Raw genomic sequence first — 13,570 nt, forward strand, 5'->3', positions numbered from 1 at the left:
TATCTCCATTTGAAAGACAAAAAAAAGCTGAGCTAGGTGAGCTAACTGACCAAAAGTAACACAAGGGAGAAATGAAAGGAAAGGATTCAAATCCAACTCTGTGGCATTAACACTCAGGCTCTGAGAGGCTTATAATGAAGATAAAATCTGGAAACCACTTAATGGCAACACATGAACTGATGAAACAAATTGCAGTATATCCATACACAACAGTCATGGCAAATAATAGTATAGAGCTATTTATACTGACCTGAAAAGATGTTAACATGTCACATAAAAATAACATTATAAAAATAGAATATACAGTCCTTTTATATATATATATATATAATTGTATATGTATATTTGCATTTAAAAGCTTATCACTTGGTATTAGGATCTGAAGTATGTTTCCTCTCGCTAGTCATTTATGCTGATCTACAGTGAGCTTGTATCACCTGGGTGGTTAGACGGATGAGTAGACTGACTGAAAGATACACAGATACATAGATAGATAAAGAACAAATATATATTAATAATTAGAATTTAAAGACCAAGTGTTTAATTCTTGGATTGGCTTTTCCTCCCTTCCATCTTTCACTCTTCCCAGTCCCCCATCTGCATTTCCTGGGATCACCTCCCAAAATAAACAACTTGCATGCTAAATAAATAAAGAATATTTAGTGTTTAAAAAATAAGATTGCCAGCACATCTGGTATCTGAAAAGTTCTATTTATATACTTGAAGAATATCTGGGCTTCCCTGGTGGCTCAGTAGTAAAGAATCTGCTTGCCAATGCAGGAGATGCTGGTTCAATCCCTGATTTGGGAAGATCCCACATGCTACAATGTAACTAATCCCGGCACCACAACTATTGAGCCTATGTTCTAGAACCCATGAGCTGCAACTACTGAGCCCACGTGCCACAGCTACTGAAGCCTGAGTGCCCTAGAGCTGCTGCTGGGGCTGCTAAGTCGCTTCAGTCGTGCCCGACTCTGTGCAACCCCATAGGCGGCAGCCCACCAGGCTCCCCTGTCCCTGGGATTCTCCAGGCAAGAACACTGGAGTGAGTTGCCATTTCCTTCTCCAATGCATGAAAGTGAAAAGTGAAAGTGAAGTCGCTCAGTCGTGTCCGACTCCTAGTGACCCCATGGACTGCAGCCCACCAGGCTCCCCCATCCATGGGATTTGCCAGGCAAGAGTACTGGAGTGGGGTGCCATTGCCTTCTCCAGGGCTAGTGCTCTGCAACAAGAGAAGCTACTGCAATCAGAAGCCTGCCCGCCACAACTAGAGAACAACCTCCACTGGCCACAGCTAGAGAAAAGCCCACACAGCAATGAAGACTCAGCACAGCCAAAAATAAAGTTCTTCCTTTAAAAAAATCTAATTATCTGCAACATATTTGCAGAGTTCAGAAAGATATATATCTATAAATCTGTGTATTGGTATCATCTATACATTTACATATTTTATCTATATGTATAAATATAAAGATATAGACAGAGAATGAGATAATATCTCTACATTTATAGAGAGAATGAAAGAATAATTTGATAAAGAAAATACAGCAAAACAGTCATAATCAGGATATCTGGGTAGAGAGTATATAGGCATTCCTCATACTATTCTTTCAACTTTTAAGTCTGAATTGCCTCAGAATTTAAAAGTTCCAAGAATACATATTTCAAGCACATACATCTGGCATAAGATGGTACTAATTTAAAAAGAGAAGCTACTCCACGATTTGCTCTCCTTCTTGGCACTTGAAGCAAGAGCCCTATGACTGATTTCGTAATTTATCCTTTACAGTGCATATCAAACTAGAGATTTACTTGTCTGTGTCCTTCCCAGAGGATAGAAATACATGGGGAGCCTCCCATTTTGTTTCACAAGACCAACACAATATTGATAATAGAATTTGACAAACCAAGCACACAAAAATCCATGGACCAAGACGAATCATAAATACAGACACACATATAAGAAACAATTCAATTCTAGCAATGGCTTAAAAGAAAATAATAAACCATCCATATGCAGGATTTATTTCAAGATTATAAGGTTAATTCAGCATGAGGAAATCTAGACAAGTTAAATGAGATACTCCATGTGAGTCTCTTGATAAACAGTGAAGAGATTTTTCTTGAGCAACACTTTTTGTGAACTAGGAATAACAGAACACAATAAAAAATACTACAAAAAAAGAAAAAGTACATTGGGGGTAAATGCTAGAGGCATTACAACCCAAGCTAAGAATATTATACCCATTATCATTGCTATAATTCAACATTATTCTGAGGCTCTAGTCAATTATAGTAAAAGGAAAGGAAGAGACAAAAATTGTAATTGTTTCTTAATTTCATGATTACCTTTCCAAAAAATCCCCAAAAAGCTATGACTTAATAAAATAGTTATAATTAGATCCAATATAGATATAGCAAAGCTTTACAATAAGCATCAGGAGTTGGCAAACTTCTTCCCTGAAGGTCAGAGAGTAAATATTTTAAGCTTTACCTGTCATATGGGCTTTCCAGGTCATATGGTCTCTACAGCAACTACTCAGTTCTGATGGTGTGGTGCAAAAGCAGCCATTGATAATGCATAAATGGATGGATGTGGCTGTCTTTCAATAAAATTTTATTTACAAAAACAGGCAGTGGCATGGATTTGGCCCACGGGCCACAGTTTGCTGACCCCTACTCTATACCACAAAAAAACAGGTGATTGAGAAAAGTTGCCATTTAAAGCAGCAAGAAAATATATGAAGACCTAGAAACAACTTTCTAAAGGACCATTCTGCTATATGCAACAGAAATGAGACCGTGAATACTCTTTCAACACAGTGATCTCACTTCTGGGAATTTATCCTAAGGATACATTTAGATAAGGCCATAAAGATGTGCAAACTTGGGTATTTATTATAGTGTTATTTATAATAAGGAAAGATGTCTACTGACATAATCCACATCTATGAGGAATACATCATTTGTTAAAGCAGCTGATGGAGCAGCATGCATAATATCAGCTATTTTTATTTTTTAAATATATGGCTGTGCATATGACATTATGCATATGTATCCACACGTGGGGGAAAAACCTGGGAAGATATATACCCAACTGCTTTATTAGCAGGTATTTCTAGGAGTGGATTTAAGTGTGACTTTCTTTTTACTTTTTGCATGCTATTTTTGCTCCTTTTTATTTTCATAATTAAGCTTAGAAATAACAGTTTCTCATTTTTAAAAGTAGAAAAAAAAAACTTGTGCTGCACTTAACAATTTACTCTCATTTTTATTAATTTTAGCCCACATACAGTATCCTCCTCAAACAAAACCCATCGATACTGATTTTAGTTTTTACAGTAAGATGTTCCCAGAAATTCTTTAAATTTTAACAGCTTCATGCCCTAAAGATAGGAATCTTTGGTCTATAACTAATACAAAACGATCATCTTCTGGAAATACTTTTTCTTATCCTTCAGTGATACATCTGCTTATTGGATTGTGTGTAGGCACACATCTTTCTGTCTAGGAAGAAAATAAGCCAGAGAAGGGAGATAGGAAACAGGCAAGAATGGTGGGTAAAGGACCAACACAAGTTAATATCCTACAGGGAAATAAGTCTTAGTAAATTCACTCTTCAAGGTCCTATTTACAGTGCCATAGCACAGGAATATCACCTGTTGGGTTATGGGAAAACTCTGACATTCTTCCAAATTCCCACTTACAACTTATGAAGACTAAGTTTCAGCCTTCTAGTATAAAATATAAGTCCATATGGTTTATATCTAATTGTGAAATTTAAGCACATTTTTCCTTACAGTTTACAATGTGTGTTAGTTGCTTCGTCGTGTCTGACTCTGTGACCCCATGGACTGTAGCCTACCAGGCTCCTCTGTCCATGGGATTCTCCAGGCAAGAATACTGGAGCGGATTGCCATTTCCTTCTCCAGGGGATCTTCCTGACCCAGGGATCGAACCCAGGTCTCCTGCATTGCAGGCAGATTCTTTAGTATCTGAGCTATAGGAAAGTCCCTATAACTGACAACAGGTATTTAATTATTCTGCCAATGATTTTGGATGTTATATACATAAATTGATACATACTTAACTTTTATTAAAATTGATTAAATTAATTCTTAAAATCTTAGGGGAAAGGATATGGAGGAAAAATAAAAATGATTATTCTCAAAATTTTTCAGGAATTCTTTTAGATGTGCTACTGAATGCTAGCTGTATGGCATAATTCAGTTATAAGAAAGTGAAAATGGCATAATTCAGTCATAAGAAAGTGAAAAAAATACCATTTTTGCCTTCTCAAAACAATCACCTTACTTGGCCTTCAAAATCTCCCTATTTCCATCCTGAAGTGCTTTTCTCCAACAGCTCAGCATAAAAATTAGATCAACTGTGAGCAGAAGATCCTCTAGCAAAAGACATTTCCAACTTTTGAAGAGCATGTGTGCATGCAGGCGTATGTGAGTATGTGTGTGTGAGCTTGTCATTGTTTGAGAGGCCATGGGAGAAAGGACAGTCTCCCCAGAGTCAACTTAGCATTTAACAGGAACAATATGACAAATACAAGGTCATCCAGAGTTCTCAAAAGTTATGTCAAAAGACAATGAAGTGTTAAGTACATGTTGTAAACCATGAAAATCCAGGACACAATGAGCAAGTGATGAAGTTTGCTCTGAACATAACAGACAAATGAGTATACTGATATAACATGATTTTCATTAACTATTCCTTTGCTCCCAACCTCAATCAAATGCTATTTATCCTTCAGCAGCAAAACTTACTACTATCAAATGTGTACATGAGCTATGCCAGGCTTGCACTGAGATCTGAGAGACTGGAATTCTATAACTTTCCTTCCAATATTCCTTTTTTAAAAATCTTAGAAATGAATTTAGTATAGTTAAAAAGTGAGCAGCCATGCTTCAAATCCAAAACTATGTTTTTCTTGTCAAATATTGCTCTCTGTAAAGTGCATCACCAAACCCCAGCAGAAACTTACCCTTCAACTTGAGGTCGACATTACGTCTGAGCCAAGGATAAATCCCATAGCTTGGCATATCTTCAGGAATTGGATTACTGTGTATCCAGCCATCACAAGCAAACCGGAAGAAATTATCACAAGGGTCCACAGACAGATTTACTTTACTTAAGATGGAAGCAGCTATTTAAAAAGAAAATCATAGGATTAATGACAAGCACTGAACATTGTGTACTGGTCTCTTCCAAATTAAACAACAATTTCATATCAACCAGTTCCCAAGCCTTGGTTTTCACATTTCCCTTCAAATGACTCCCTGAATCAACTTTGTCATATTAAACTACTACATTCAGACCGTGTGGGTAAAAGTTTGGTGGTAATATTGTTATTGGTTTTTGCAGGACCACCCCTAACATCTGTTTCAGCAATACAAACAGAGTGTACAGGTAAACTGTCTGGCAGAATGCATGTGACATTTCCTTCAATTCTTCTGCAAGGTGACTTTGCTACTCTTTCCACCAGCATCTATTTCCCCTGCCTTGAATCTGGGCTGGCCTTATAACTTGCTTTGACCAGAAGAAAATGGCAGGGCAAGTTTTCATGAGTTTCAAAGCTAAGCCTTAAGAGGCCTTTCATCTTCCACATTAAATCCCTTTGAATGGAGCCCTGAGACTGCCCTCTGAAGAGGAGGAGGTAAGGCCACATGAAGAAAAACCAAGCCACCACCAATGGCCAGGCATGTGATTGAGACTATCATGGACCTTTCAGGCCAGGCAAGCCTCCAGCTGAATGCAGCTATATGAATGAGCCTAAGACAATCTCCACAGAGGAACCCCACCAAACCCAAATCATCATAAGAAATATTAAACCACTCATTTCAGGCCTTTAAGGTTTGGGGTGGTTTGTTCCACAACAAAGACTAACTGAAACAGAGGCCCACACACAAAATCTAAATGTTGAAAAGATCTATTTACAATATATTCATACTTTCATAAAGACCTGGAGGGCCAGGTATGGATTCTTAAACCCCTTGACATTTAGGGAAGCTCTCAGAGAAATGAACCCCTGGAAGAGATCCAAAGAGGCCCTGAAAGGAAGCTTGGGGCCATCTTAGAGGGGATTCTGGGTTGCAGAAGGAGAGGGCTGTTGCTTTGGCCCCACAGACTCCTTGTCCAGGGGAGAGGCGTGGCCAGAGCAGGGCAAAGAGGAACTTTCTAAATGAGGGGCCCAAGGCAGACGCCACTCTTGCCCAAGTCTAGGGGCAGAACTGGCTATCTGTATAAGTTAACAGAAAGACACAATAGACTGATCTGCCATTTTTTCCTTTCTTAAAGCCACACTCAATTACATATGGAAGACAATCAGTAGGAAGTTTGTGCATAGCTAAATATGTATCCATGAGCTTAAAAAAAAAATCTTTCATTACAAGATGAGAAGGTCCCCAAATTCCTAATACTAAACTCCAACTCTCTTTCAACTGCTGGCTACCACTCTAACCTAAAGATATGCACCAAATCATTTTTTTAAGGGCAGCCAATATTTTAATGACATTGGAAAGATGACATCCTGGGTGATTTTTATCCTTAATTAATGCCAGAATACATTTATGTTTGAAGTAATGGAAACCCAATGAGTTTTCAGCTAAACATGAATGACTAGCCAAAAAAGTATAATCTGCATAAATTTAGATATGCATACTACAGTTTGGTTATGTGTGGTTCTTCCAGGTTTAAAAGTAAGGCTACTTATTTCCTTAGCCTAGACATTCTATGAAAATTTCAAACAGCTTTATGTCTTCAATGAAGTGACTAATATACAAGCATCCTAATCGCTACAGAAATTCAAATTCCCCACCACTCTCAATCCTTCCACACACTGCCCCAAGAAGCAAAAAAAAAAAAAAGTGGTTTAGAATCTAAGTTTGGCAAAGTTTAAATTAACTTAACATTTTTATCTTTCTTTTTTAATTAGTTATTTTAATTGGAGGCTAATTACTTTACAATATCATAGTGGTTTTTGCCATACATTGACATGAATCAGCCATGGGTGTACATGTGTTCCCCATCCTGAACCCCCTCCATCTTCCCTCCCCATCCCACCCCTCAGGGTCATCCCAGTGCACCAGCCTTGAGCACCCTGTCTCATGCATCAAACCTGGACTGGCGATCTATTTCACATATGGTAATATACATATTTCAATGCTATTCTCTCAAATCATCCTACCCTTGCCTTCTCCCACAGAGTCCAAAAGTCTGTTCTTTACATCTGTGTCTCTTTTGCTGTCTCACATATAGGGTCATCATTACCATCTTTCTAAATTCCATATATATGCGTTAATATACTGTATTGGTGTTTTTCTTTCTGACTTACTTCACTCTGTATAATAGGCTCCAGTTTCATCCACCTCATTAGAACTGGCCCAAAAAATATGGAATGCTTCACAAACTTGTGTGTCATCCTTGTGCAGGGGCCATGCTAATCTCTGTATCATTCCAATTTTAGTATATGTGCTGCCAAAGCAAGCACAATATTTTTATCTTTCAAAATTAATTAGGTTGCCTCCAATTACAATTTTTGTTTCTGCTACTATTTCATCACTAATATGTAATATGCAAATATGTTAGGACACAAAGTTTTCATTTTAGTTTATATTTATGGTTAATCGGGCTCTGCAGTCCCAGAATGAATCTGCTGTGTGACACCTCAGGGACATGGATCACAGAAGTTTCAGTCCCATACAATATTCACATAAGCACACTGTTTACTGGCTACCTTCCCAAATCCCCCAGCCCCAAACCCTCAAATGTATCCCATCTCCTCAGTATTCTTGCAGGTATCTAAACTGCAAGATCAGCTCTGACCTCAGTCCTGATACAAAGTGGAGAATACATCACTCACACTGAATTTGGATCTGAGCCCACTAAGTGGAAAAACTCCAGCTACAGCCTCTCAATTCATCATTCACAGTTCACAGCTGGGCACAGGGTTGCACTTTATACAGAGGAGCTGTGACTTAAAATTGCAAGGGACCATAATTGTCAAGACACCAAAACTCCTTTCCCCCTACTCAGTTCATGGATAAAACTCAGAGAGTCTTCTTTTAATAAAAGAAATACGATGACAAAGAAACTCTGCGAAATGCCAGGCTATGTAGTCCCTCAAGTCATCACATACAAGACAAATTGTTATTTGGTCTCCAGCTAGCATTTGTGTAGTAGAGGTGGAGGCACTACTCCTTATACCAGCCTGACTTCTTAAAGTTTAACCAGGGCTAAAAGGGGTGGGGTGGGTGGTAACAATAAAGTCACTAATACTGAGCAGTTTCCCTCTGTGCCAGGAACTATGCTAAGCCCTTCTCAGGCAGTGTAGCCTCATCACATACTCTAGACCCAGACCACCTGATTTTGAATGCCAACACCACCATGCAATAACTATGCAACCTTAGCCTCTCTGTATTTTAGTTTCCTCATCTGTAAAATGGGGTAATAAAAGCACCACATAGGATTTTCATGAGAATTAAATGAGTACGTGTAAAGCACTTAGAAAAGTGTCAGGCACACTGCCAAATAAATACAGTTGCCAGATAAAGTACAGAATACCTAGTGAAATTTGCATTTCATATAAATGACTACTTTTATAGTGCAAGTACTACCAAATATTTCATGGGACATACTTGTACCAAAAAAAAAAATTTGTCATTGTATATCTGCAATTCAAATTTAACTGGGCATCCTGAATGTATGCATGTAGCTAAATCTGGCAACCATACATACAAATTTGCTATTACAATTTCACAAACACTCATGCTAAACTCTTGACGCCAGATGTTTCAGAGCTCATAGAGTCTAGAAAAGCAATGCAATGCATAAACCACAGATGATATAATACTGCCAGCAATGTCTGAAGTAGCACTCCTGAAGCAAACACATTAATAATTCTATAGGGAACAGTGCGCATTCTCTGAAGACGGATGAATAATGCCTAAAACAGCCTCACATGAGTTAAGATACAGTTCTGCCATCACAAGAATTGACGCCAGGTCCTACCTTGCCAACTGAGTTACAATGCTCTCTGAGTAAGGGGTAAAGGGGAAGACATCATGGACCTCAACTTCTCGTACTAACACCATCATTATTTTCTTCTATTCTCATAACCAGCATGATAAATTAAAAACTCTTCCCTGGTGGCTCAGTAGGAAAGAATCTACCTGCCAACGCAGGAGAACTGGGTTCAATCCCTGATCGGTAACATCTCACATGCTACAAAGCAATTAAGCCCTGTGGGCCACGACGACTGAGCCTGTGCTCTGTAATGAGAAGCCACCACAATAAGTCCACTCGTCACAACTAGAGAGGAACCTCTGTGCTCCACAACTAGAGAAAGTCCATGGGAAGTAATAAAGGCCCAGTGCAGAAAAAAAAAATTCTTTTTCCCATTTTACAGATTGTGAAACTGAGTCATAGGTGGGTTTATGTATTTAGCCCAGATCAGCCTTCGAACTAAAGTTAGCCTCTCTGCTCCTATCCACTACCACCACTATCATTAACAAGTCCTTTTCTTGTTTCCTCACTTCTTTGTATTCTTTCTCCGTTATTCTGAAAGAGGGATTAGGATGTGACTAGAAAAGAGAAGTAAGGAAAGATGGCACCTCAGAAAATATGGCAGCTGTTTGCAAAATGCCCAAAACGCCCTTCTCCCAAACATCATCCTTCAAGCAACACAAGCACGCGGCCCCGAGGCAGGCACGTGACGCACGTGACACACATGGTGCCGAGGCAGGCACCTGATGCACACGGCGCCGAGGCACGCACGTGACGCACGTGACGCACCCGGCGCCGAGGCACGCACGTGACGCACGTGACGCACCCGGCGCCGAGGCACGCACGTGACGCGCGTGACGCACCCGGCGCCGAGGCACGCACGTGACGCGCGTGACGCACCCGGCGCCGAGGCACGCACGTGACGCACGTGACGCACACGGCGCCGAGGCACGCACGTGACGCACCCGGCGCCGAGGCACGCACGTGACGCACTCAGCGGCGAGGCACGCACATGACGCACGTGACGTACACGGCGCCGAGGCACGCACGTGACGCACGTGACGTACACGGCGCCGAGGCACGCACGTGACGCACCCGGCGCAGAGGCAGGCACGTGACGCACCCGGCGCCGAGGCACGCACGTGACGCACGTGACGCACACGGCGCCGAGGCACGCACGTGACGCACACGGCGCCGAGGCACGCACGTGACGCACGTGACGTACACGGCGCCGAGGCACGCACGTGACACACCCGGCGCAGAGGCAGGCACGGGACGCACGGGACGCACACGGCGCCGAGGCACGCACGTGACGCACGTGACGCACCCGGCGCCGAGGCACGCACGTGACGCACGTGACGCACACGGCGCCGAGGCACGCACGTGACGCACGTGACGCACACGGCGCCGAGGCACGCACGTGACGCACGTGACGCACACGGCGCCGAGGCACGCACGTGACGCACGTGACGCACCCGGCGCCGAGGCACGCACGTGACGCACGTGACGCACCCGGCGCCGAGGCACGCACGTGACACACCCGGCGCCGAGGCACGCACGTGACGCACCCGGCGCCGAGGCACGCACGTGACGCACGTGACGCACACGGCGCCGAGGCACGCACGTGACGCACCCGGCGCCGAGGCACGCACGTGACGCACCCGGCGCCGAGGCACGCACGTGACGCACCCGGCGCCGAGGCCCGCACGTGACGCACGTGACGCACACGGCGCCGAGGCACGCACGTGACGCACGTGACGCACACGGCGCCGAGGCACGCACGTGACGCACCCGGCGCCGAGGCACTCACATGACGCACGTGACGCACACGGCGCCGAAGCACGCACGTGACGCACGTGACGCACTCGGCGCTGAGGCACGCACGTGACGCACCCGGCGCCGAGGCACGCAAGTGACGCACCCGGCGCCGAGGCAGGCACGTGAGGCACATGACGCACACGGTACCGAAGCACACACGTGATGCGCACGGCACCGAGGCATGCACATGACCCGCCCAGCGCCGAGGAAGGGATGTGACGCACGTGATGCACACGGCAGCGAGGCATGCACGTGATGCACGCACGCGGCGCCGAGACACGCACGTGATGCAAACGGCACCGAGGCGGGCACGTAATGCACGAACGCAGCACCGAGGCATGCACGTGACGCACGCACGCGGCACCGAGGCACGCACGTGACGCACACGGCGCGGGGGCAGGCCGTTATGCACGCACCCGGCGCCAAGGCACGAACATGACGCACACACAGCCAAGGCACGCACGTGACGCACACAGCGCCGAGGCACGCACGTGACGCACACAGCGCCGAGGCACGCACGTGACGCACACGGCGCCAAAGCACGCACGTGACGCACCCGGCACCGAGGCACGCACGTGACGCACCCGGCGCCGAGGCACGCACGTGACGCACACGGCGCCGAGGCATGAACGTGACGCACGTGACGCACACGGCGCCGAGGCAGGCACGTGACGCACATGACGCACACGGCGCCGAGGCAGGCACGTGACACACATGACGCACACGGCGCCGAGGCACGCACGTGACGCACACGGCACAGAGGCACGGACGTGACGCACCCGGCACCGAAGCACGCACGTGACGCACACAGCGCCGAGGCATGCACGTGACGCACGTGACGCACACGGTGCCGAGGTAGGCACGTGATGCACATGACGCACACGGTGCCGAGGCACGCACGTGACGCACACGGCGCCGAGGCACGCACGTGACGCACCCGGCACCGAGGAACGCACGTGACGCACCCGGCGCCGAGGCCCGCACGTGACGCACGTGACGCACACGGCGCCGAGGCACGCACGTGACGCACGTGACGCACTCGGCGCTGAGGCACGCACGTGACGCACCCGGCGCCGAGGCACGCAAGTGACGCACCCGGCGCCGAGGCAGGCACGTGAGGCACATGACGCACACGGTACCGAAGCACACACGTGATGCGCACGGCACCGAGGCATGCACATGACCCGCCCAGCGCCGAGGAAGGGATGTGACGCACGTGATGCACACGGCAGCGAGGCATGCACGTGATGCACGCACGCGGCGCCGAGACACGCACGTGATGCAAACGGCACCGAGGCGGGCACGTAATGCACGAACGCAGCACCGAGGCATGCACGTGACGCACGCACGCGGCACCGAGGCACGCACGTGACGCACACGGCGCGGGGGCAGGCCGTTATGCACGCACCCGGCGCCAAGGCACGAACATGGCGCACACACAGCCAAGGCACGCACGTGACGCACACAGCGCCGAGGCACGCACGTGACGCACACAGCGCCGAGGCACGCACGTGACGCACACGGCGCCAAAGCACGCACGTGACGCACCCGGCACCGAGGCACGCACGTGACGCACCCGGCGCCGAGGCACGCACGTGACGCACACGGCGCCGAGGCATGAACGTGACGCACGTGACGCACACGGCGCCGAGGCAGGCACGTGACGCACATGACGCACACGGCGCCGAGGCAGGCACGTGACACACATGACGCACACGGCGCCGAGGCACGCACGTGACGCACACGGCACAGAGGCACGGACGTGACGCACCCGGCACCGAAGCACGCACGTGACGCACACAGCGCCGAGGCATGCACGTGACGCACGTGACGCACACGGTGCCGAGGTAGGCACGTGATGCACATGACGCACACGGCGCCGAGGCACGCACGTGACGCACACGGCGCCGAGGCACGCACGTGACGCACCCGGCACCGAGGAACGCACGTGACGCACCCGGCGCCGAGGCCCGCACGTGACGCACGTGACGCACACGGCGCCGAGGCACGCACGTGACGCACGTGACGCACACGGCGCCGAGGCACGCACGTGACGCACGGGACGCACACGGCGCCGAGGCACGCACGTGACGCACGGGACGCACACGGCGCCGAGGCACGCACGTGACGCACCCGGCGGCGAGGCACGCACGTGACGCACCCGGCGCCGAGGCACGCACGTGACGCACGTGACGGACACGGCGCCGAGGCACGCACGTGACACACCCGGCCCGAGGAACGCACGTGACGCACACGGCGCCGAGGCACGCACGTGACGCACGTGACGCACACGGCGCCGAGGCACGCACGTGACGCACCTGGTGCAGAGGCACGCACGTGACGCACACAGCGCCGAGGCACGCACGTGACGCACACGGCGCCAAAGCACGCACGTGACGCACCCGGCACCGAGGCACGCACGTGACGCACCCGGCGCCGAGGCACGCACGTGACGCACACGGCGCCGAGGCATGAATGTGACGCACGTGACGCACACGGCGCCGAGGCACGCATGTGACGCACGTGACGCACACGGCGCCGAGGCACGCACGTGACGCACACGGCGCCGAGGCACGCACGTGACGCACCCGGCACCGAGGAACGCACGTGACGCACACGGCGCCGAGGCATGAACGTGACGCACGTGACGCACACGGCGCCGAGGCACGCACGTGACGCACCCGGCACCAAAGCACGCACGTGACGCACCCGGCACCGAGGCACGCACGTGACGCAC

The 13,570-nt window shown here is 48.0% G+C and overlaps 1 protein-coding gene and 1 non-coding gene across 3 annotated transcripts in view; both read right to left on the bottom strand.

Annotated features, from left to right (window-relative positions):
• Nucleotides 1-13,570, bottom strand: part of PHEX (phosphate regulating endopeptidase X-linked) — a 221,381-nt gene that overhangs the window by 187,085 nt on the left and 20,726 nt on the right. For both annotated transcript variants that reach the window (XM_024988135.2, NM_001192871.2), the window contains 1 exon segment: nucleotides 4,997-5,158. In XM_024988135.2, the coding sequence (XP_024843903.1) occupies nucleotides 4,997-5,158 (162 nt within the window).
• LOC112445297 (U6 spliceosomal RNA) lies at nucleotides 7,398-7,501 on the bottom strand. Its single transcript, XR_003033654.1, has one exon. It is a non-coding gene; the product is annotated as a U6 spliceosomal RNA (small nuclear RNA).

The sequence above is a fragment of the Bos taurus genome, chromosome X (assembly GCF_002263795.3).
Source record: "Bos taurus isolate L1 Dominette 01449 registration number 42190680 breed Hereford chromosome X, ARS-UCD2.0, whole genome shotgun sequence".
NCBI lineage: Eukaryota > Metazoa > Chordata > Mammalia > Artiodactyla > Bovidae > Bos > Bos taurus.